Source organism: Phoca vitulina, unplaced genomic scaffold (assembly GCF_004348235.1).
Source record: "Phoca vitulina isolate PV1807 unplaced genomic scaffold, GSC_HSeal_1.0 scaffold29, whole genome shotgun sequence".
Lineage (NCBI taxonomy): Eukaryota > Metazoa > Chordata > Mammalia > Carnivora > Phocidae > Phoca > Phoca vitulina.
The window spans coordinates 10063384-10088139 of record NW_022589732.1 but is presented as its reverse complement, the minus strand read 5'-3'; the positions used below and the strand labels follow the sequence as shown (position 1 = coordinate 10088139).

General features: G+C 38.0%; 1 protein-coding gene and 1 non-coding gene across 6 annotated transcripts in view; one reads left to right on the top strand and one right to left on the bottom strand.

Moving 5' to 3' along the window:
* Window positions 1-373: 373 nt before the first annotated feature.
* The window catches only part of CCAR1 (cell division cycle and apoptosis regulator 1), a 102735-nt gene continuing 78352 nt past the window's right edge, over window positions 374-24756 (bottom strand). For all 5 annotated transcript variants that reach the window (XM_032423538.1, XM_032423535.1, XM_032423539.1 and 2 more), the window contains 9 exons: window positions 17392-17583; window positions 13151-13390; window positions 12658-12769; window positions 5384-5466; window positions 4907-5053; window positions 3371-3491; window positions 3102-3287; window positions 2156-2361; window positions 374-1494 (listed from right to left, as the gene is read on the bottom strand). In XM_032423538.1, coding sequence (XP_032279429.1) covers window positions 1435-1494; window positions 2156-2361; window positions 3102-3287; window positions 3371-3491; window positions 4907-5053; window positions 5384-5466; window positions 12658-12769; window positions 13151-13390; window positions 17392-17583 — 1347 coding nt within the window. In that variant the 3' untranslated portion in view covers window positions 374-1434. The remainder of the gene's footprint in view (window positions 1495-2155; window positions 2362-3101; window positions 3288-3370; window positions 3492-4906; window positions 5054-5383; window positions 5467-12657; window positions 12770-13150; window positions 13391-17391; window positions 17584-24756) is intronic.
* Window positions 22508-22612, top strand: LOC116644431. The gene has a single exon (XR_004301749.1). It is a non-coding gene; the product is annotated as a U6 spliceosomal RNA (small nuclear RNA).

The following is a 24756-nucleotide window of genomic DNA, read 5'->3' as shown; positions in this document are numbered from 1 at the left end:
TTTCTTCCCCCTCCCAAGATTTTATTTTTAAGTCATCTCTACACCCAATGTGGAGCTCAAACTTAAAACCTCAAGATCAAGGGTCACATGCCCTACCAACTAACTGCGTGCCTCCTATATTTCTTTGGACCAGAGTTTTTCAACCTAAATCCTACTGACATTTTCGGGTGGATAATTCTTTCTTTTTAAGACTTTATTTATTTACTGAGAGAAAGAGAGAGACAGCACAAGCGAGAGAAGGGGCAGAGGGAGAAGCAGACTCCCTGCTAAGTAGGGAGCCTGACACAAGGTTCTATCCCAGGAACCTGGGATCATGACTGGAGCTGAAGGCAGACACTTACCCGACTGAGCCACCCAGGCACCCCTGGGTAATTCCTTCTTGTTGAGGGGCTGTCCTATCCAACGTAGGATGGTAGCAACATCCTTGGCCTCTAACAACTAGATGCCAGTAGCATTCACTCACCCAGCTGTGACAAGTAGAAGTGTCTCCAGACATTGCTAAATGTCCTCTGGGGCAAGTTCACCCCCTGTTGAGAACACTGCTTTAGAGTATATCACATTTGCTACCCTTTTCACTCAACAATTAATCAACTCTTATGTACCCACTAAAATTCTGAAGGAAGTACACAGACTAATAAAAAAATTATTTTTAATTAAAGAAGGCTTAACTTAAGACATCATACTGACATCTACTGGCTTGGTGCTAAACTGTACATTTGACATATACTGCATTTAAAAAAAAAAAGCCTCAAAATTAAAATATAGGTGCTATTTTGGGAAAGTAGAACAATTAATTGAAAGCAGTAACATTAACATCAGTACTATTCGTTTTTTGTAAATTCTAACATATATAGTAACAATGGTAATTGTCTATTACTTTCTTAGTTTTTGATGTACTGTCTTTTGGATGAATGAATTTTTAATGAATAGTTTAGAGACTGATAATTAGAGGGGATTTTTTTTAAGACAAGTAAAAAAGTCTGATTCAAAAAACTTGCAAAAAATTAAGCAACATGCTATTTTATGATTTATACTTAAATTTTAAAAGACTAAAAAATTTATAAAAACCTAATAATGATAATTCTATAAATAAAACTGCAATTTTCTAAGTATTTTAATAAAAGACATTTTGTAATTAAATACTACTATCAATTAAACTGATGAACTTTATTGGGGTTAAAACTATAACAAAGTTCATCCTAAAACATTTTGCAATGCAAAATTATTTCACTCAATGAGTGTTTAATAATTTGAATGCCAGGAATTACAAGCAATTTTCAAAAGCAGACTCTTCACATTCATAAAACTTTATACATCATTTGAACTAACAGATATTTATACTACTAAAATCAAACATGCATCACTTTCATTCTTGTATCATGATTTTATATATTACATTATTTAACACCATTCCTCATCACTACATGTATTTTATCATACACCTGCACCATTCTCCTTGGATTTCTGATCTTTATCTTCATTCTTGACATTATCCTGTAACATAACAGACAAGAAAAAAGTATATTTAATTAGATTCTCTTCAATTTAACTTTAAAATTAATAAACATTAGTAAACAGACACTCGAGATGGCCCATTTTGCCATCTATAAAAAATTACACTGGGGGCAACTTACAGAAGAAACCCCTCAATGAGGATGTGGAAGACATCTCAATTATTCTAGTTAGTTTATAATGGCATTGAGTTACAGATTTTTTTAGTGACAAAAAATACTAATACATTGATTTTGATAGTGCCAAAGAGTTTCTCAACTCTGCCCAACAATAAATGGCTTTAAAAAGAAGTAAATGGTTTTATTTTCCTCAAGTTCAAATTCAATTCACTCTCTAGTTCTGAAAGAAATACAAAGAAAACTTTTAAGTTTTCAAGAAGTTTCAAGAAGTCTACATACATAAACCATGTTGACATTCCAACTAAGTTCTAGAATAATACAATCTTTTGGAAATTGCGTTTGATTAATCTGACGAAGGAAAGAATACCCAATATTTGCTCTGAGAAAACCCACTAAGAGATTACGACATTAAAATTTGTCCTACATCTACCACTGCACCATTGTACAATGACATAAATGACATTAAAATTTCCAGGGTTAAAAGTTGAAACAAACTGAAAATATGAAAGTATAAAACTGCTAACCTTCTTCAGTACAGTGTGGATTTCATCCATTACTGTAGATAAGTTTCTGATTGTCTTGTTGAGTTGGTTTTCAAACTGCAAATTCATGTTTTCTGAAATCTTTAAGTTTTCTTGTAACTGATTAAAGTCCTTTTTAACTTCTCTGAGTTCACCTGAGAGGCTTTTGTTGGAATTCTCCAAATTTAATATGGTTTTTTCATCTTCATCTGTTAAAAAAAAAAAAATTCAGAATTCACCATCTTACCCTTTAAAATCTCCAATTTAATTATGAGGTTAAAAATATGTAAGGAAAGGGTGCCTGGGTGGTCAGCAGGTTAAGCGGCCACCTCTTGATTTTGGCTCAGGTCATGATCTCAGGGTCCTGAGATTGAGCCCTGCATCAGGCTCTGTGATCAGCAGGAGTCTACTTGAGGATTCTCTCCCTCTCCCCCTGCCCCTTCCCCTGCTTGCATGTTCTCTCTCTCTCTTAAAAATAAGTAAATTTTTTTTAAAAATTTAAGGAAATATTAAGGAAAATAAAAAGCAGTTATAATTCCTTAAAATGTCCACAAATGTCAGTTATAAAGCATGATACAATATACTCACTTCATTTAAATTAAGTTTTACCTAAGTATTACTTCTAAACCCAGGTTCCACTTTTAGATGATTGTATGGGATTAGAGAAAGTAGCAAAAACTGAGGAAAACTAAGTAGAACTAAGGGAGGATTAAAAAAGTGCAAAAGAACAACAAAGGAATCTAAGAATGCATATGAAAATCTAAGACAAATTCTTATAATGCTAAGCAATTTTATAGCTTTTAATGGTCAAAAGTGAGTTGCATAATGTGCCTAGACTAAAATACAAAGTATGGATATGCATGTGTACATAGCTATGTATATATGTGTGTACACATATATATTCCAGCAGGGTTTTAAAAGTACTGAAATACCCAATGCTGTTCCTTACCCGTTTTTTCTTCTAGCAACTGCAGCTTCTGTTCTACTTCAGCTCTTACTTTTTCACTCTTTTCCAATTTTTGCAAGAGGCTTCCTACATCTACCATTGCACCATTATACACAATAAGACCAACATTTTCTTCCACATCCTTTGATTCTTGTTTTACTGTTGGTGTTGGAAGTAACAACCGGTTCCCTATAAAATAAAAGATCATATTTTATTTACTTTTTTCTTTAATAACTATAAAATAACATAATCTCAAAATAATATATTCAAACCTAGCATATCTTCCTGCAGTGCTTCGGACTCTTCATGGTTTTCTTCATCTTTTGAGGTGTCTGTTAATTTCCGGTAAAAGCAAGACTCACGGAGTACTACTTTATTAAGAAGCTTCTTTACCTGTCATACAAGCAAGTGAACAAAAAGATGAGAATACATTTTTGATTATCCTTAACTGTGTTCTAATTTTCACATATGATAAACATCAACGGCATCTGTGTTCTCAGGTATCCTCTTCCGCTCAAACACTTGTGTTTTTTAGTTTTGTTTTTGTTTTTAAAAAGATTTTGACCTGAGCCAAAATCAAGAGCTGGATGCTTTAACCGATTGAGCCACCACCTGTGCTTTTTTTTTTTTTTTTAAGATTTTTCATTTATTGGGGTGCCTGGGTGGCTCAGTCATTAAGCGTCTGCCTTCGGCTCACGTCATGATCCCGGGGTCCTGGGATCGAACCCCACAATGGGCTCCCTGCTCTGCGGGAAGCCTGCTTCTCCCTCTCCCACTCCCCCTGCTTGTGTTTTCTCTCTCACTATGGCTCTCTCTGTCAAATAAGTAAAATCTTAAAAAAAACAATTTCTTTTTTCATTTATTTCTTTGAAAGAGAGAGAGTATGAGCAGGGAGAAGAGGCAGAGGGAGGAGAAGCAGACTTCCCGCTGAGCAGAGGAGCCTGATGCGGGGCTCAATCCCAGCACCCTGGGATCATGACCTGAGCTGAAGGCAGATGCTTAACCGACTGAGCCACCCAGGCGCCCCAACTTGTGCATTTTTTAACTGTCTTCTCTATAAACGTAAGATCCGAATTATCACTTGAAAAGATTTTTGTTAATAAAAAACATGTAACACTGATAGAAACACTAAAGCATACACTAAGGTATATGTACTGGCTGACTCGGTAGAGCATGTGACTCTAAATCTCAGGGTTGTGAGTTCAGCCCCACACTGGGCTAGGGACCTACTTAAAAAGCTGGGGGGGGGGGGCACCTGTATGGCACAATTGGTTAAGTGTCCAATCTTTGATTTCGGCTCAGGTTGTAAATCAGGGTCCAGAGATCTAGCCCCATGTGGGACTCCATGCTCAGTGTGGAGTCTGCTTAAAAGACTCACTCTCTCTCTGCCCCTCCCCACCCCCTGAGTGTGCATGTTCATTCTCTCTCTCTCAAATAAATAAATCAATCTTAAGGAGAAAAAAAAAAGGTGTAGGAGCACCTGGATGCCTCAGTCAGTTACGCGCCTGCCTTCAGCTTAGGTCATGATCCCAGGGTCCTGGGATCGAGTCCTGCATTGGTCTCCCTGCTTAGCAGGGAGCCTGCTTCTGCTTCTCCCTCTCCCTCTCCCTGCCACCCCCTGCTTGTGCTCTCTCTCTGTCAAATAAATAAAATCTTTTAAGGGGACGTTTAACTTATATTTTACACATTTCAATATCTCTTGACTATGTCTATTAGCCTGTATTACTTTTATATTTCAAAAACTCAGAGATTAAAAAGGTAATTACTTAAAATGGCTTTTCATTTTAAACATTCATAAGACAGATTACCTGAGCCCGAGAAAGATGTAGTCCAAGAGTATAAAGTATTTCTTCCAAATCCTTTTCAAGAAGATAACCACAATGGCTTTGATCAAAATAAACAAATGCCATTAACAGATCCCTGTTAATTGTGATCATCTGAGTCTTTTCCTTTTCCTAAAGAAAATGCAGAATAGTACATAATCTTTACCCCTGAAAAGTGAGAAATTGAGACTATGTCCATATAAGAGTTAAAAATATGAAAAGACCTTTGCCTCATGTTACAAGGTAAAATGAGCTAATCTTGTTTATGTGTACGGGAGAAAGGAATAAGACATATTAGTTATCTGACATAACTACAAATGTAACAATTGGCTGAATTTTGCTCTGAGCGGTAATATGTAGATATATAAGGAACAATAAACTTCATGACAGTGTTATGCTTAATAAGTCTGGATTATGTGAGAAATGGAACTTATTATGTTATAAAGAATATTCAATAAATACCTTATCTTTAGAGGGCCTCTCCTTGCAGTACCTGTTGATATCTCTTTTGTCTTCTCGTTTGTTTATTTCTTCCTCATCCCGATCTATAAAATCAATACAACAGCAGCAAAATACTCATTAATACAGATATTTTCTACTACTGTAGAGATCAAAAATAGTTTTCTGTTACTGATCAGTTTTCAAAAGACACAATGAAAAGAAATACTGTATGAATAAAAATGGATTGGACTGGGGTGCCTGGCTGGCTCAGTCAGTAGAGTATGTGACTCCTGATCTTGGGGTTGTAATTCTGAGCTCCACGCTGAGTGTTGAGATTACTTAAAAATAAAATCTTAAAAATATATATATATTTATTATTATTTTTTTTCTTAGAGAAGAGGGAGAGAGAGAGAGGGAAGGTAGGAGGAGGCGCAGAGGGAGAGGGAAAGGGAGAATCTCAAGCAGACTCCCCACGAAGTGCAGAGCCCGACGTGGGGTTCCATCTCACAACCCTCTGAGACCATGACCTGAGCTGAAATCAAGAGTTGGTTGTGTAACTGACTGAACCACTCAGGTGCCCCAGAAAATGAAGAATTATGAAGAATAAGAAAAGGAAGAAATGTATGGAGGCACTAGAAGGAGGAAAAAAATTTGACTTTAAATCAAATAATTTAATTCCATAAAAATGTGAAAGACATAGTTCAAAAAATGAGTAAGTTTTATATATAAAATTGGAAATTATAACACAAATTTAAACAAAACAGAGCAAGGCATATTTTCTAAAACCTAAAAAGAAAACTAGTCAATGCAGTAAAACTAACTGCAGATAGATTATTGCAAAATAAAACAGTATGTGAGGAACTGAGATGTTCTTAAGATAAAAATTAAGAAAACCTAATTAACAGTGTTAATATTCAGATTTATTTACACTAACATTCTATTCCATGTTTAGAGATGGGAACTTGGATAAACCATTTTTTTTTTTTTTTTTAAGATTTCATTTCATTCATTCATTTTGGATTTTAAGTAATCTCTATACCCAACATGGGACTCAAACCTACTACACCCAAAGATCAACAGTTGCATGATCTTCTGACTGAGCCAGCAAGGTCCCCTGAACCGGACACTTCTAAATGGATGAGATATACAATATGTGAATTATATCTCAACGAAGCCATTTTTGTAAAAGGGAAATAGGCAAATGGTCTAAAGCTGGATTGTGGTGATGGTTTAACAAATCCATAAAGTTATTAAGAATGATTAAAGTGCACACTTAAAAGTAGTGAGTTTTGTAGTATGTATTGGCATGTAAATAAACTTAAAAAAATGTGTCCTTGGAACCGATTTCTCTCATATATGCTATAGGACATTAAAGGTTTATTATTGTGGATAAATTAATTCATTGCTAAGAGCCTCAGTTTCCTCAACTATAAAACAGAGAAAACAACAGCTTCTGAGTAGAAGTGTAATTACGAATAATTTTTATCAAGAGTGTACCATATACTACACAAGAGTAAATTTCTTCCCTTTATTAACATTTTATAGACATGATCCACCTTATTTGAGTATTTAACTTGAAAGCTATTAATTTCAAAACTTTGTCTCCCTTGGAACATAGATTTTTTACGAATAAATAAATCCCATCACACAAAAATAAACTAAGATTGTAGCAGCAATCGTGTCCCTTTATTTTCCCCCCACATATACTACTACCCATATGAAACACATTTAAAGGAACATGCTATCTATAAAATACTACTTTATGGGGGGCCTGGGTGGCTCAGTCGTTAAGTGTCTGTCTTCGGCTCAGGTCATGATCCCAGGGTCCTGGGATCGAGCCCCACATCGGGCTCCCTGCTCAGTGGGAAGCCTGCTTCTCCCTCTCCCATTCCCCCTGCTTGTGTTCCCTCTCTCGCTGTGTCTGTCAAATAAATAAATCTTAAAAAAAACAAACAAACAGGGGCGCCAGGGTGGCTCAGTCGTTAGGCGTCTGCCTTCGGCTCAGGTCATGATCCCAGGGTCCTGGGATCGAGTCCCACGTCAGGCTCCCTGCTTGGCGGGAAGCCTGCTTCTCCCTCTCCCACTCCCCCTGCTTGTGTTCCTGCTCTCGCTATCTCTCTCTCTGTCAAATAAACAAACAAAATCTTAAAAAAAAAAAACAAAAAACTACTTTATCATCCTTTTCAATGTCATTAATCTTCCAACAGTTTCTTCAAAGGCTGCACAGAATTTAACTCCATGTCTATAGCAAAGTATATTTAAATAATTGTCTATTATTAAACATTAATACAGGGGTGCCTGGGTGGCTCAGTCGGTTAAGCGTCCAACTCTTGATTTTGGCTCAGTCGTGATCTCAGGGTTGTGGGACAGAGCCATGCTCCCCGCTCTGTGGGGAGTCTGCTTCTCTCCCCCTCTTTGCCCCCACCCCACCAACTCTCTCTCTCTCTAAAACAAATAAGTCTTTTTTTTTAAAGATTTTATTTATTTATTTGACAGAGAGGGAACACAAGCACGGGGAGTGGGAAAGGGAGAAGCAGGCTTCCTGCTGAGCAGGGAGCCCGACATGGGGCTCAATCCCAGAACCCTGGGGTCATGACCTGAGCCGAAGGCAGACGCTTAACGACTGAGCCACCCAGGCACCCCAATAAATAAATCTTAAAAACAAAACAAAACATTAAGACCAATTCTGATTTTTTTGTTTTATAGACAATTATGGAATGAACACCTGTGTTGATTTAAAGTATAACACTTGACTGACATTGCCAAATTTATGTCAAGAAAAAGTGCAACAACTTAGACTGACTGCAAGAGTGATAAAAGAACTCTTCTCCTTACCCTTGTTTATTGTTAAACTGACGTTACCTTTTATTAAAATCTTTTCGTCAAGGGGCCTGGGTGTTGCAGTCAGTTGAGCATCTGACTCTTGGTTTCAGCTCAGGTAGTGATCTAAAAGGGTCGTGGGATCAAGCCCTGTTCTCAGTGTCCGCACTTACAGGAGCCTGCTTAAGACTCTCTCTCCCCCTGCCCCTCTCCCCCGCTCTCTCAAATAAATACATAAATCTTTTTTTTTTAAATATATAAATCTTAAAAAAAAAGGGGGGGGGGCGCCTGGGTGGCTCAGTCGTTAAGCGTCTGCTTTCCGCTCAGGTCATGATCCCAGGGCCCTGGGATCAAGCCCCCCATCAAGGCTCCCTGCTCAGCAGGAAGCCTGCTTCTCCCTTTCCCACTCCCCTTGCTTGTGTTCCCTCTCTCGCTGTGTCTCTGTCAAATAAATAAAATCTTAAAAAAAAAAAAACAACTTCATCAAATTGATTGGTATAGACTTGTTATATGCTCCCGATTACTAAGAAAATTCAACACCACTTTAGACATTAAATGGCATTGTATTTTCATTTTTTAAAAAAATCACTATTCTACTTTTCTACTGGAAAAAGAGTGGTCTTCAAGTAACTTGATAGGATTATGAACTATAAAGTATGGGGGAGAAAAAACTATGATAACATAAGCAAGCAGCAACTGAAAGTACCAAGAAAACCAAAAAAGAACTATAATCCTATCACCCTGTTTGGCTTTGCAGTTTATGACATTTGGATATTTAGACTGCTCCAGGAACTTGCAATATATATATATATCAGCAAAGAGGAGACAAAAACCCCTCTTTTTCTAAGATTTTATTTAAAAGAAATTTTTAAGATTTTGAAGTAATTTCTACACCCAACGTGGGGCTCAAACTTACAACCCCAAGATCAAGAGTCATATGCTCTACTGACTGAGCCAGCTAGGTGCCCCCCAAGCCCCTCTTTTCCTTATTAAGAGCTTATATGTATTCAAGTGGGAAGACAGATAATAAGTAAAATAAGTAAACAGTATAGTAGAATAGGTTATAAGTTCTGTAAGTAAAGTAAAATAAGGAGGGATCAAGAATGTGTACCGGTGGGGAAGACTGCAATTTTAAATAGGGGTGGGTGCAGAGCAGGCTTCATTGAGAAAGTGACAGTTGAACAAAGACTGCAAATGTGAAAGAATCAGGAAGGTGGATCTCTGGTAGTTTGCATGCAGAAGGAACTGTCAATGCAAAGGTCTGAATACAGGGGCATACATAACGGGTTCAAGAAAGTCAGGATGCCTTGGGTGCAAAGAGCAAGTAGAAAAGAGAGGTAAAAAATGAAATTAGAGGCTTGATTTCGTAGTCTTAGAGGTCATTGTAAACACTGGCTTTTTACAGAGTGAAATGGTGAGCCACTGAAGGAATCTGAAAACAAATGAAAGAAATCAAACAAATAAATGAAATGACTTAAATTTTACAAAGGTTGTTCTGGCAATCGTGTTGAGAAGAGACTTTAAAGGAGAAGAGAGTAAGCAAGGAAACCAGATAGAAGGTTTTTATTTTTTTTTAATTCTTTTATTTTTTAAGATTTTATTTGAGAGAGAGAGAGAGAGACATGGAGCACAAGACAGGAGCAGAGTTAAGAGGGAAAAGCAGATTCCCCAGTGAGCAGGGAACCTGATGAGGGGCTTGATCCAAAGACCCTGGGATCATTACCCGAGCCGAAGGCAGATGCTCAACTGACTGAGCCACCCAGGCACCCCTAGATAGGAGGTTTTTAAAATAAACTGGGCAGGAGACAACATGCCTTGGATTAAGGTTAGATTAGTGGAGCTGGTGAAATATGGTCTGTTTCTGGATATGTTTTTAAAACAGAGGCAATATGACTTCCAGATAGATTGGAAATGGGAGTATGGCAAAAATAAATGTTTAGGATGATTCCTAGATGTTAGCGTGAGCAACCTGAAGGATGAAACTGCCATCAAACTAGTGGGGTAAAGGCTGATCAGGGAGCCCGATGTGGGACTCCGTCCCAGGACCCTAGGATCATGACCTGAGCCAAAGGGAGAAGCTTAACTGACTAAGCCACCCAGGTGCCCTAAAAAGATTTTTAAAGTCTCAAATCTTTATGGAGATTGACAAGTACTCAGTGGTACTTCAGAGATACTTTATGGCCTACATCTATAACTCGTCGGGACATTTATTGTTGTCGTTGTTTTTAAGTGACCTCTGTGCCCAACGTGGGGTTTGAACTCCTGACCCTGAATCAAGAGCTGCATGCTCTACCAACTGAGCCAGCCAGGCGTCCTTAAGTATTTTGAATATCATTCCCATTGGTAAGTGTCTTTTATTAACTTGGGTGATAAACAGGTGTTATCATTAGTCTTTATTTTTAATTTTTTTGGTAAACATTTTATTTGAGAGAGAGCATGAGCCAGAGGCATGGGGTGGAAGAGGGAGAAGCAAACTCCCCGCCGAGCAGGGAGCCCTACCTGGGGCTTGATCCCAGGACTCTGGGATCATGACCTGAGCCAAAGGCAGACACTCAACTGACTGAGCCACCCAGGCGCCCTAGTCTTTATTTTTAAGTTTTTTTTTTTTTTTTTTTTTTTTTAATCTCTATACCCAATGTAGGGCTCGAATTCAGGACCCAAGATCAAGAGTTGCACACTCTGGGGCAGCTTGCTTCTTCCTCTCACACTCCCCGTGCTTGTGTTCCCTCTCTCTGTCCAGTAAATAAATAAAATCTTTAAAAAAGTTGCACACTCCACCAACTGAGCCAGGCAGGCGCCCCTAGAATATATTCTTCTTTTTTTTATTAATTATGTTACGTCACCCATACAGTACTTCATTAGTTTTTGATGTAGTGTTCCAAATATATTCTTCTTTAGCAAACTAATTTTAGTATTTTTTTTTTAATTATGGAGACTGTCAAACATGCAAAAGACTATACACAGTATGTTCTTCCTTAGAAAACTATGGAACAACAGGGACTGTTATACCTTTATGACATAGTTAAATTAACATGTTCAGGGAAATACATTCTTCAAGTTGAGTAAGTATTAATTACATAGAGAACATATGATAATCAAAAATAAACATGTCTTGGGGTGCCTGGCTGGTTCAGCTAGTAGAGCATGCAACTATTGATCTCAGGGTCATGAGTTTGATCCCCATGTTGGGAGTAGGGGTTACTTTAAAATAAAAGCACGTCTTTAAAAAATCCTCTCATCTATCATACACAGATGTCAGAGGGCAGAACCTAAGCATCTGTAGGTTGCACACTTTGGTATCAGATTGACTTTTTTGTTCTTTATAAGAAAGACCGAGGGCGCCTGGGTGGCTCAGATGGTTAAGCGTCTGCCTTCGGCTTAGGTCATGATCCCAGGGTCCTGGGATCGAGTCCCGCAATGGGCTCCCTGCTCCTTGGGAGCCTGCTTCTCCCTCTGCCTCTCTGTCTCTCTAAAAACAAAAAACAAAAAGAAAGAAAGAAAGACCGAGTACTCCACACTGCAAAGTAATTCCTCCTAAAAAAGTAATGGTTTTACTTTCAAAACCAGGTCCAATGAGCTTTCTGAACAGCTGGTGTAGCTACAGAGAAACCGGCTTCCTTTAGAGAGCAGGACTTTGGGTGGGGAGGACAAAATCCCTTCATATTTGAACATCTTCTAATTGCTTATTTATTGTATTCTGCAGTATGGCGTAAGTACAGAGAAGCCATCACCTCAGAATGCAGCTTATAAAAATTTTTTTTCCTCTCAACACCATGATTCCTTTAACAACATGGTTCCAGCATTCCCAGGTAATCCAAGTTGTCCTACAAAAAACCCTTGGGTTAGACATAGGGGGGTTTGGCTGGTGTTAACAGAAGGGAGGGCAGAGGTGATGCAGGGGCCACGGAGCAGGCTGACGTAGCGGGTGTGGGTACAGAGAAGCCAGCTGGTTTACATGCTCGTCCTACGACCGCTTGCCTTAAGCAGAAAGTGCCTTTCAGGATCTATTTTTGGAGGTTTATTATATATGTCTGGTTCTCAATTCCAACAGTTTAATGAAGATCTAAATAAAATGCTAAGTTCTACCTTAAAAAATATCCTCTCAACTATTAATAAAACAATATAGATTTTTACTAAAGAATATTTTACCATTTCTATTCTGAAAAAGAAAAAATTTTAAAATTATAGATTGCTATTATACAAAGTGATCAAACAAAAAATGTATTTTTCAAGGCGCCTGGGTGGCTCAGCCGTTAAGCGTCCGCCTTTGGCTCAGGTCGTGATCCTAGGGTCCTGGGATGGAGCCCCACATCGGGCTCCCTGCTCAGTGGGAAGCCTGCTTCTCCCTCTCCCACTCCCCCTGCTTGTGTTCCCTCTCTCGCTGTTGTCTCTCTGTCAAATAAATAAATAAAATCTTTAAAAATATATATATATATTTTTCATCCTAATGCGAAATAAGTACATTTGAATCATACCATCTTCTTCATCCTCAGCTTCTTCTGCTTCCATTGGATCATATTCATCTTGATTATTATCTTCTTCGGTTTCATCATCATCTTTAGAATCCTCTTTTCTTTTATCTTCTTTCTGTAATTTAAAATGCCTTAAATTAAGCAAGATATCTGACCAAATGTTAAATGACTAAAACAAAAAAACATTAAATTCATTATTTACTTGAAATAGAATCAAATTATAAAATTTTCTTAACAATACACTTTAAAATTAAACTACCATTCACAATACATGTAAATATACCGTCATGCTGCATACCTTAAAAAAAATTACCAGAAATTAGTTCTAGATGTCTATATAGGCTTAATTCAAAGACTTACATTTCTAATAATACACTAAAATCTTTTAGTTTAGCCTTTACATTTTGCTCTTCTGATGAATTCATCATCTGTTATACTCTAGAAAACTAAAGGAAAACTTCTAAATAGGTTGCTGGTAATGGAAATAATTACAGACCTTCCTTTCATCTCTATCTTCTTTTTTATCCTTATCATCGCCTGATTTTCTCCGTTTGGGTTTTGGCTCATCAGTTTCTTCATCTCTGTCTTCTTTTTTATCTTTTCTCTCATCTTTTTTGCTTTTCTTTTCCTTTTCTTTCTTGTCCTCTTTCTCAGGAAGAGATAGTAATGATTTGTATATTCTGACACCAAAATCTCTTTGAAGCATTTCATTGAAAAGTTCTGCAAACAGTGAAACCTATAACAAAGACACCAACAGTAACCCAGTCAACTTTAATAGAAATATTGAATAAACCCAGCATAATAATTTATCAAATAATGATTTGCCACATCTAACAATTAATATGCACTAACAAGAGTTATAATAATTGCTGTCAATGATGTTGAGGATCTTCAAAAGACTCAAAAACTCTCCTGGGGGTGCCTGGGTGGCTCAGATGGTTAAGCGTCTGCCTTCGGCTCAGGTCATGATCCTAGGGCCCTGGGATCGAGCCCCTCATCGGGCTCCGTGCTCAGCAGGGAGTCTGCTTCTCCCCCTCCCTCTGCTTCTCCCCCTGTATCTCAAATGAAAACAAAACAAAACAAAACAAAAAAAACTCTCCTGAAGATATAAACACTACGTTTAATATACTTTTGGCCAAATTTTAGAAAAAATAATACAAAATCTGACAAATTTTGAAATGAAATTTGGAATTTGAAAATGAGTAGGAAAAAAGGATTTCTATTTTACACAGCAATTAATCTTCATGATAAATGTATTTTTTAATTTATTCAACAAGTTTTTCTGAAATACCTACTACGTACCATGGACTATTCTAGGCATTAGGGATACAGAAGTGAAGGAAGCAGATAAAAATCCTAACTCTAATTTGCTAATAATCTAATGGGGAAAAGTAAAAGATAACCAGAACATCAAATTTTAAGGAAAAAAAAAAAAGGGAGCATAAACACATAAGAGTAACAAGAAAGTACAGTATAGTCAGAGAAGATCTCTTTGATTAGGTGACATCAGAAGTGACCTGAAGGTGACAAGTGAATGGGGCCAGATAGATACCTAGAAAAGCATTTCAGGCAGGGGACACCAACTCAGAATTGTGAGTAGGGAGCATGCATTATTACTATGCAAATATCCATGGATAGTTTTATTACTATGCAAATATCCATGGATAATCACATACTCCAGAACCTAAAATTACACACTAAATTTTCTACATAAATATTTCTAAGTATGGGGTGTCTGGCTTGCTCAGTCACTAGAGCATGTGACTCTTGATCTCAGGGTTGTGAGTTTGAGCCCCACATCAGGTGTAGAAATTACTTAAAAATAAAATCTTGGGGCGCCTGGGTGCCTAAGTTGGTTAGGCGTCTGACTCTTGATTTCAGCTCAGGTCATGATCTCAAGCCCTGTATCATGCTCTGCACTCAGTGCTTGAGATTTTCCCTCTCCCTCTGCCCTTCCTTCCACTCAAACTCTCTCTCAAATAAATAAATAAAATGTTAAAAAAATTTAAAAAATAACATTCTAAAAAAAAATTCTAAGGCTAATGGTTTCCAACAGATTAAAAGGGTCCAGAACTTGAAATGGTTGAACACAACTCTAAAATGTGTAAACTCTGGCAAGGAGTTCATAGTATATTTGATAAAACACTTTAATCAGACTATTTTCCTGATCATAAAGGATAATATATTAAAATTAAAATTGAATTTATAATCTATTTTTCTTTAACTCATGCCCAGTCTTTACACATTTTAAAACAGAAATTTATTATCAGTAAAATGACCATCCAGATGTTGAAAACTCACAGTGCCTGAGTGGCTCAGTCAGTTAAGTATCTGACTCTTGATTTCGACTCAGGTCATGATCTCAGGGTTGTGAGATCGAGCCCCAAGAGTCTGCACTAGGCATAGAGAGCCTGCTTAAGATTCTCTGACCCTCTCTCTTAAAAAAAGAGAGATATTGAAAACTCCCCTCTTAACCATTAGTGAAACTAAATAAGATTTCCATTTGCATAAATACAAGAGGCATTATCTTTTCCTAAGTCTTCTCTTTTTCATTACCTAGAGATAAAAAGCAGTTAAGTTAAATGGGTTAAATTAAAAGAAGCCCAGAACAGTAACTAGAAGAGAATTAATTTTTTTTAAAGAATTATTTATTTGCAGAGAAAGAGAGAGAGAGTGCGCACAAGCAGGGGAAGCAGCAGGCAGAGGGAGAAGCAGACTCCCCACTGAGCAGGGAGATCCCAGGACCCTGGGATCATGACCTGAGCCGAAGGCAGACGCTTAACCAAGGGACCCAGGCGTCCCCAGAGTTTTTTTTTTTTTTAAGTTTATTTATTTATTTAAGTAATTTCCACACCAAATGTGGGGCTCGAACCCAAAACCCTGAGATCAAGAGTTTCATACTCTTCCACGGAGGCAGCCAGGCACAACCTAGAAGAGCAGAATTAATTTTTAAATCTTTTCATGTAAAAGCATTGAAAGAGACAAATCTAGCATTAATATTAAAGCAACCAAAGATTTATAATTTTATGATAAATGGTTTTCCTTAATTACAGAATTATTTTTTACAAATTGGGGGCGCCTGGGTGGCTCAGTCGTTAAAACGTCTGCCTTCGGCTCAGGTTATGGTCCGAGGGTCGAGCCCCGCATCGGGCTCCCTGCTCGGCAGGGAGCCTGCTTCTCCCTCTCCCACTCCCCCTGCTTGTGTTCCATGTCTCGCTATGTCTCCCTCTGTCAAATAAATAAATAAAACTAAAAAAAAAAAATCATGTAACAAGGGGTGCCTGGGTGGCTGAGTCAGTTAAGCGTCCGACTCTTGATTTCGGCTGAGGTCATTATCTCAGGGTCGTGAGATCAAGCTCTGCACTGGACTCTGCGCTCAGTGCAGAGTCTGCTTTAGATTCTCTCTCCCTCTCTCTCTCTCTGCCCCTCCCACTTGTGCTCTCATTCTCTCCCTAAAATAAATAAATCTTAAAAAAAAAAAAATTCATGTACCAAAATGACATTTGCATTCTAAATAGATTAAAAGGAAATTAACCCAGGAGATATGTTTGGTGGGGAGGAAAAAGGTAAGGGATCATTTTGCTAGCAAATGGCTGTTTCACAAATTGCTTTGTTCCCACTGGAGTAGCATTAGTTTGAGATCCTCCTACAGCATCAGTCAGATACAAGGTATATACTACATAAGCAGTAATACCAAACACTAATTTTTTTCATTTATTCAAATTACTACTAGATGGTAGGCACTATTAAGAATCATATTAAGTAACTGGTAATAAAAATAAAGTCATGTAGTATATAATATTTAAAAACACAGGCTTACTGGAATTATTAATGTACTAAAAATTATAAATATTTTAATATTTGCAACCTGTCTTTTATCAGGACCAATAAGCATGCACATCGTGTTTTATAATTGCCTCAGTAAGCCTCTATATTTGTTTGTAAATGTCTCTAGTCTAAGTATTTCATTTTCATCTTGTGGACAATGACCTTTTGGGTCAAGTAAGTCTGACGGACTTTTCCAACATAATTTATAAAACAAAACATACAAACAAGAATGTGGAATGTGTTGGTAAGATACAATAATTGAAGAAAACTGTAATTTTTCATAAGCTATTATGAAATTAGTATTTTGGAATATTTTATTTAAAGAATGAAGCAATCACTTCTTTAGGGATAAAAATCTTCAATTATTTTGAAAAATAAATTGTATGTTGTAAATCTGCTCTATAGTAATGGTAAGAAATAGATTCATGTTGAAAAATAAACATCTTTTATCTTACACTTCCGTCAGTCACAAGTATAATTTTAAATCCCACTGAATGCTATTTTAATTCTAAACAATATAGCATTACCTCATTCCCAAGAGGTAATTAGACATTATGTATTATATGTCTCCTGATATTCTGATAAACATACCACTACTTATGAAGTATTTTTTAAAAAAATAATAATTAAATCAGAACCTGATTAAGACTTTAGATCCAACTATCAATTTACAGGAAATACAGAGGCCAGAGGAACATTTAAATGATACTACAGGAATGCAATCACCAAAAGTGAATCCTGTAGGAAAAATCAGCTGGTGTTCAACCCCCCCAAAATAAATTGAAAGAAAAAAACAAAAACAAAAAAACAGAATCCATGAAAAAGGCCATCAAAGAGATTTAAGAAATATATTAACCAATCAAAATGTGTATACCTTATTTAGATCCCAATTCAAACTTAAAATATTACCTCAAATGAATGTTCTTTATTGTCCTCTAATCTGTAGTCTAAAAGTACACTCAAAGACATAATGCTACAATCAAACTTTCCACTTTTTGCAGCCCAATTTGGATGTACAATGATGGCTGGTTCATCAGGCAAAATATATCTTCTTTCCCGACGCTGGCGTTCCATTTCCTCTTGACGTTTTCTTTCTTCTTCCTACATATTTGAAATTTTAAGTAATGGTTAAACCTCCATGTACAATATGTATGTATGTATCAAATGCACACCATGTAAAGAAAAAGGGCAAAATTCCCTGACTCCTTATGGTGATTATGCCAATCATAAGGGCTGGGAAGAAAGTTCAAATTTAGTAAAGAAGACAGCAGCTTCCGTGGCTCCTACTTTTCTCTTTTGAGTTTCCCAGCACAAGAAACTAACTTCTAAAGAGAAAAAAAAATACCTATGTTAACATTATATAAACCAGGGATTCTGGAAAATAGTTCACAGTAGCATAGTTTCTGGATCTTCTGGAATCCCCATATAAAAAGGGAATAATCTAGGGGCGCCTGGGTGGCTCAGTCGTTAAGCGTCTGCCTTTGGCTCAGGTCATGATCCCAGGGTCCTGGGATCAAGCCCCGCATCAGGCTCCCCGCTCTGCAGGAAGCCTGCTTCTCCCTCCCCTGCTCCCCCTGCTTGTGTTCCCTCTCTGGCTGTCTCTCTCTGTGTCACATAAATAAAAAATTAAAAAAAGAATCTTAAAAAAAAAGGGGGGGGGAATAATCTAGATACCAAAACCAACATCCAACATTCATGTACATTCAGAACCAAATAAGGTGAAAAGGTATTCCCAAAAACCCCAATACACAAATGAGTGGGAAAAAGCCACAAGAGCCAGAAGACCTATATGTTACTGGCATCCGTGCAGAGGGAAAGCAGAAGGAAACAATGGGGTTGTCTGATGGCTCTAAGAACAGGAAAACCACAAAAGAGTCAAAAGGCGTTCACTGGGAAGTGAGTTCAATTTCATAACAGTAGCTGAAACTAGGCAACGTTTTACTCCCAACAATAGTGAGTACAAGGAGCCTGTGTTAAGATCTAAAAGGGCCTAGAATATTCTAGTCCTACGAACTTGCAAAGCTTATTTACCAGGGCATCTTTCCAGCACAGGGTCTCTCACCCTGTGAAGAAATTTCTGAAAGCAGAATCAATAGTGAGCAGGAAAGCAACAACATAGACATGGGAGGAAAAGGTCCCAACCCAATAAACAGTGATGGAAGGGCAACAGAGATCGAAATCTTGCAAAGCAAATAACCATAGTTTTTTTTTTTTAAGATTTTATTTATTTATTTTTGTGAGAGAGAGAGAGAGAGAGGGAGAGGGCACGAACAGAGGAGGGCACAGAGGGAGAAGCACACTCCTGACTGAGCAGGGAGCCCAATGCGAGACTCGATCCCAGGACCCTGGGATCATGACCTGAGCCAAAGGCTGACACTTAACTGACTGAGCCTCCCAGGCACCCGCAAACCACCACAGTTTTAAACAGAGTAAGAAAACAACATAATATATAAATCTTTATGAAGTTAGGAAAAAGCTATCTTTTTATTAAAGATTTATTTGAGAGAGAGAGAGCGTCGTGCATGCGCAGGCTCCCCACTGAGCACGGAGCCCAACATGGGGCTCAATCTCATGACCCTAAGATCACACGACCTGAGACGAAACCAAGAGTCGGTCACTTATCTGACTGAGCCACCCAGGCACCCCTTAAGCAACCTCTTCTAATAAAATGTTAGACAAACTAAATTCACATCAAAATGAGCAAAAGAAAGTATTGAGGTCAAGTCCTATAGAAAGTTACTATTTAAAAGAGAACAAGGAGAATTACATCCCTACAGACAATGAAAGTGGGCCAGAAAAACAGGCATAGACAGATAAAAATCTTAACTATTTTTTTTTTTAAAGATTTTATTTATTCATTTGACAGAGAGCGATACAGTGAGAGAGGGAACACAAAAAATCTTAACTATTTTAAATTTTTTTTTTTTTTTTTTTTTTTAAGATTTTATTTATTTATTTGAGAGAGAGAGAATGAGAGACAGAGAGCATGAGAGGGAGGAGGGTCAGAGGGAGAAGCAGACTCCCTGCCGAGCAGGGAGCCTGATACGGGACTCGATCCTGGGACTCCAGGATCATGACCTGAGCCGAAGGCAGTCGCTTAACCAACTGAGCCACCCAGGCGCCCCAAAAATCTTAACTATTTTAAAGCGTACTAAGAGATTAAGAAAATCTTACAAGATATGAAAGGACAACAGAAATAAGAATTTTATTTTTTTTAAAAAAGATTTTATTTACTTGAGAGAGCAAGAGAGAGAGAGAGAGCACGAACGGGGTGAGGGGCAAAGGGAGAAGCAGGGTCTCCGCTGAGCAGGGAGTCCGATGCGGGGCTCATTCCCAGGACTCCAGGTTCGTGATCTGGGCTGAAGGCAGACACTTAACTGACTGAACCACCCAGGAGCCCCAGGACAATATAAGTAAGAATTTTAAAACTGAAAATGAGGTGATAGAATACAAGAGCCACCCAGGCGCCCTGAAAACATGCTTGTAGATAGCAGTTTTATTCACAATACCAAAAGGAGAAAACAACTCAAGTGTCCATTAACAGATGAAGGGATAAACAAAATGCAGTATATACATGCAATGGAATATTATTCAGCCTTATAAAGAAATGAAGTTCTGGGGCGTCTGGGTGGCTCAGTCGTTAAGTGTCTGCCTTCGGCTCAGGTCATGATCCCAGGGTCCTGGGATCGAGCCCCGCATCGGGCTCCCTGCTCAGCGGGGAGCCTGCTTCTCCCTCTCCCACTCCCCCTGCCTGTGTTCCCTCTCTCGCTGTCTCTGTCAAATAAATAAAATCTTAACAAAAAAGAAAGAAATGAAGTTCTGATCCATGCTATGACATAGATGAACTCTGAAAACATTATGCTAAGTGAGAGAAGTCAGACACAAAAGAGCAGATACTGTATGATTCCACTTCATGAGGTATCTAGTATAGTTCCCTCTCTCACTGTCTCTCTCTGTCAAATAATAAATAAAAATCTTAAAACAAAACAAACAAAAAAACAGTAACATAGGGACGCCTGGGTGGCTCACCCAGTTAAGTGTCCGTCTCCTGGTTTTGGCTCAGATCATGATCTTCAGGGTCGTGAGATTGAGCCCCACATCATGCTCCAGGCTCAGCACAGAGTGTACTTGAGGTTCCCTTCCCTTTCCCCCTCCCCAGCTCTCCCCCACTGCTCATTTTGCTCCCTCTAATTAATAAATAAATAAATAAATAAATAAATAAATAAATATCCTAAAAAGAAAAAAGAGTAACATATATTTAAGATATTTAAAGAAATAAAAATGTGAATCAAAGACTTTATATTTAGCAAAACTGACTTTTTTATTTTAATAAATGTCTATTTTAATGTTTTTCACAATAGAATAAATACTTCTCTTGATGACTGCAGATACATAAGGCTGTTTGGTAGTATTCAGAACCACCACAGTAATGGTGGTCCTCCTGATTGGTGTGTACTCTTCAGTAATTTTAAGGAATTACTTCTCTGAAACTGCTGTCAAACCAGCAAGACTGCATTTATGCATCCATCATTTTCAGGGTTGTTGGTAACCTGGGCATATTTGCCCCAAATAACTTTGCCTCCTTGTGTCACAAGGCCCAACTCACTCACGTTCACCTCAATTATAGTGCCTTTGGTAATAACACCCAAAGTTGTATATAGTGGGGATGAAGGATTCTTTTTTACACCAAGTATTGGCAGGCAAAAGGTGGCAAAACTGACTTTTAAGTATAGTATAGTCAAACTGTTATGAACATACATGAGCTCTGAGGAATCTCCTAGAGATGAGCTTCAGAGACAATGACAAAAGGACTACTGGTGAGCATTAGATACGGTAACTGTAGGACAAACACTAAATGAGAATTAAAAGAGTATGATATGTAATGCTACACGTTAGGATGATGTACTTATAGTACAACATAAAAACAATGGGGAGAAAATGACAATAGGAAATGCAAAAATAGGGGCGCCTGGGTGGCTCAGTCAGTTAAGTGTCTGCCTTCGGCTCAGGTCACGATACCAGAGTCCTGGGATCGAGTCCCTCACCGGGCTCCCTGCTCAGCAGTGAGTTGTTTCTCCCTCTTCCTCTGACCCTCTGCCCACTTGTACTCACTCTCTCTCAAATAAAGAAATTAAAATAAAAAAAAAAAAAGGAAATGCAAAAATAATTTTAAACAAATTTGAGCAATAACATTAGTGGTATACTATTAGTTCTACATTAGTGTTGTGTATCTATATATATGTTCCTACTCACTGGACAAAAAAAGACAATTTGAGCTTCAATAAGGATAAGAATTACAATGAACTGAAACCCATAAAATGTGTTTAAATCTACAAATTCGGGGAGCCTGGGTGGCTCAGTCGGTTGAACATCTTGCCTTCAGCTCAGTTCATGATCCCAGGGTTTTGGGATCAAAGACCTACATCAGGGTCCCTGCTCAGTCTGCTTCTCCCTCTCCCCCTGCCACTCTCCCTGTTTGTGCTAATAAAAAAATCTTAAAATAATAAATCTATAAATTCATAATGATGTTTATTTTTTTTAAAAGATTTTATTTATTTGAGAGAGAAAGCACAAGCAGGGGGAGGGGCGGAGGGAAAAAGAGAAGCAGGCTCCTCGCTGAGCAGGGGAACCGATGCAGGGCTCAATCCTAAGACCTTGGGATTATGACCTGAGCTAAAGGAAGAAACTCACCCGACTAAGCCACCCAGGCACCCCAACAATAACGTTTAAAAACAAACAGGTAGGGGTGCCTCGGTGGCTCAGTCGTTAAGCGTCTGCCTTCGGCTCAGGTCATGGTCTCAGGGTCCTGGGATTGAGCCCTGCATCGGGCTCCCTGTTTAGTGGGGAGTCTGCTTCTCCCTCTCCCACTCCCCGTGCTTGTGTTCCCTCTCTCGCTGTGTCTCTGTCAAATAAATAAATAAAAATCTTTAAACACACACACACACACAAACCAAACAGGTAACCATCAGAAGATGATAGGGAACCAATTCAGTATCTTGAAAGCTGGATAAAATAAAGGAAAACAGTGCTTGCTTCAGCAGCACATGTAATAAAATTAGACCAATATGAAAAAGATTAGCATGGGCCTTGCACAAGGATGACTCATATTTAAGAAGCATTCTATATTTTATTTATTTATTTATTTGAAAGAGAGACACAGCGAGAGAGGGAACACAACCAGGGGGAGTAGGAGAGGGAGAAGCAGGCTTCTCACGGAACAGGGAGCCCGATGCGGAGCTTGATCCCAGAACCCTGGAGATCATGACCCGAGCCGAAGGCAGACGCTTAACGACTAAGCCACCCAGGTGCCCCGCATTCTATATTTTAAAAAAATGAAACGAAATCAAGCACTGATCCTGCCTTCGTCTATATGAATTTACAAATAGGTAAAACTATACCACTACGTAATCAAATAGCAGAAGAGGAAAATATGTGAAAACAAAATGGTAAGAATTATCACCAGTTTTCAACCCCACTGGCTGTTAACATCAAAAAGTGAAAACCAGCTCTTCTTTGCCTTCTCTATCTACTCCTTCTGTTCATAACAATTCAATTCTAAAGCAACTCCTCCATGCAAAGCAAGTGTCTACACAGGGGACGGAGGCTGACAGAGAGGTAGAGCTACAATGCCCAGAGCAGATGAGCTGCCCAGTTACCAGGTATTAAAACCCAAATAGAGTAAGGAGGGCATCCATATAAAGACAGAATACAGGGTAGGAAATCAGACCAAAGTAAAGAGGGTATCCAGATAGGAAAGGGAATGCGACAGACAACTGAGCAAGTAAGTAAATAATTATTAAGTACAATGGAAGCTGTTTCTCATTATTGGACAAAAGAATTAAATATATGGAAAGGAAGAAACTGAAATGAACTCTGATGTTGGGAATAGAATTGGAGATACTAGCATAAACTTACGACATTCAATACACACAATATATACTAACAAATACAGATGCAAATACGTATACACATAGGTAAACGTAAGTATAAACGAATATGTATCTACCAAAACTGTTCACTGACAGGGGTTGACAGCAGCACAACAATGATACCAATGAATAGGTCTTGGCTTCTAAATATCATTACCATTCTTCACTAAAAAGTATCAGGGCTTCCTGGGAAAATGGCTGATTCCAGAACCAGGGCAGGGATAGTACACAGTGAGAGTGCAACATTGTTTTGTGCTGCAAAGTAAGTCCTCAAAATATGATGAGAACGTGTCAAAGGACATAGAAGCCAACTCGACAGGGCTCCCACTGGCCAAGTGAGACAATTTCACTATCAAGGTAAATATTTATAATCTACTGAATAAGAAATCACAAATCAATGCACCTCGGAATAACAAGGCAATTCCACATTATCACAAAAACATCACATCCAAGAAATTTAGCACTGCTTCAATATTATCTAATATCACATCCATAATCAAATATCTCCAGTTATTCCCAAACTACTCTTTATGGCTTTTTTCTTCCCCCCTATTCAGGACCTGTCAAGTTTCACACTCAGCGCATTCAGTTGTCACGCCTCGCTAAACTCTTTTACTATATATCATTTTTCTTCTTTAGTCTCTCATTATATAGACCTTTTTTTGAAAAGTTCAGACAAGCTGCTCTGCAGAAGTTTTCACATTCTAAATTTATCTGATTGTTCCCTCATAATTAGATTAAGGTAAAACACGTTTGGCAAGAATACTTCATAAATAATGATGTACCCTCCACAATGCATCACATTAGGAAACACATAATGTTGGTTTCTCCAATTACTGGTATTCTAACATGCTTCTTATATTCCTGTATTTCAAATTCAGAAAACAAATGACAGGCTTATGCATGCAGGAATTATTTTAAGGGCATAAGTCTATAGTCTCAGAGTCTTAAGGACTGAAGTGCAATCAAACACATAGCTGTAGAAGCAGCAAAATTCTGGAATAAGCACTTCACTAGAACTCAATCTCTGAACTTAATGGCTCGGTCAATCAAATTTTATCTCATTTTCTATATCTAAGATATAGGAGTAATTTTTTTAAGTAAACTCTATGCCCAATATTGGGCTTGAACCCATGACCCCAAGATCAAGAGTCGCATGCTCTAATGACTGAGCCAGCCAGGCACCCCAAACACATGAATAATTATTCATTTTTAAAGGGGAAGATTAAAAATACATGACTTGGAAACAACTCAAGTGTCTCTCAGGTGGAAAACTAATAAACTGATACATTGATACTATGGAATGTTATTAAGGAATAAAAAGGAACAAATTAGTGGGCACCTG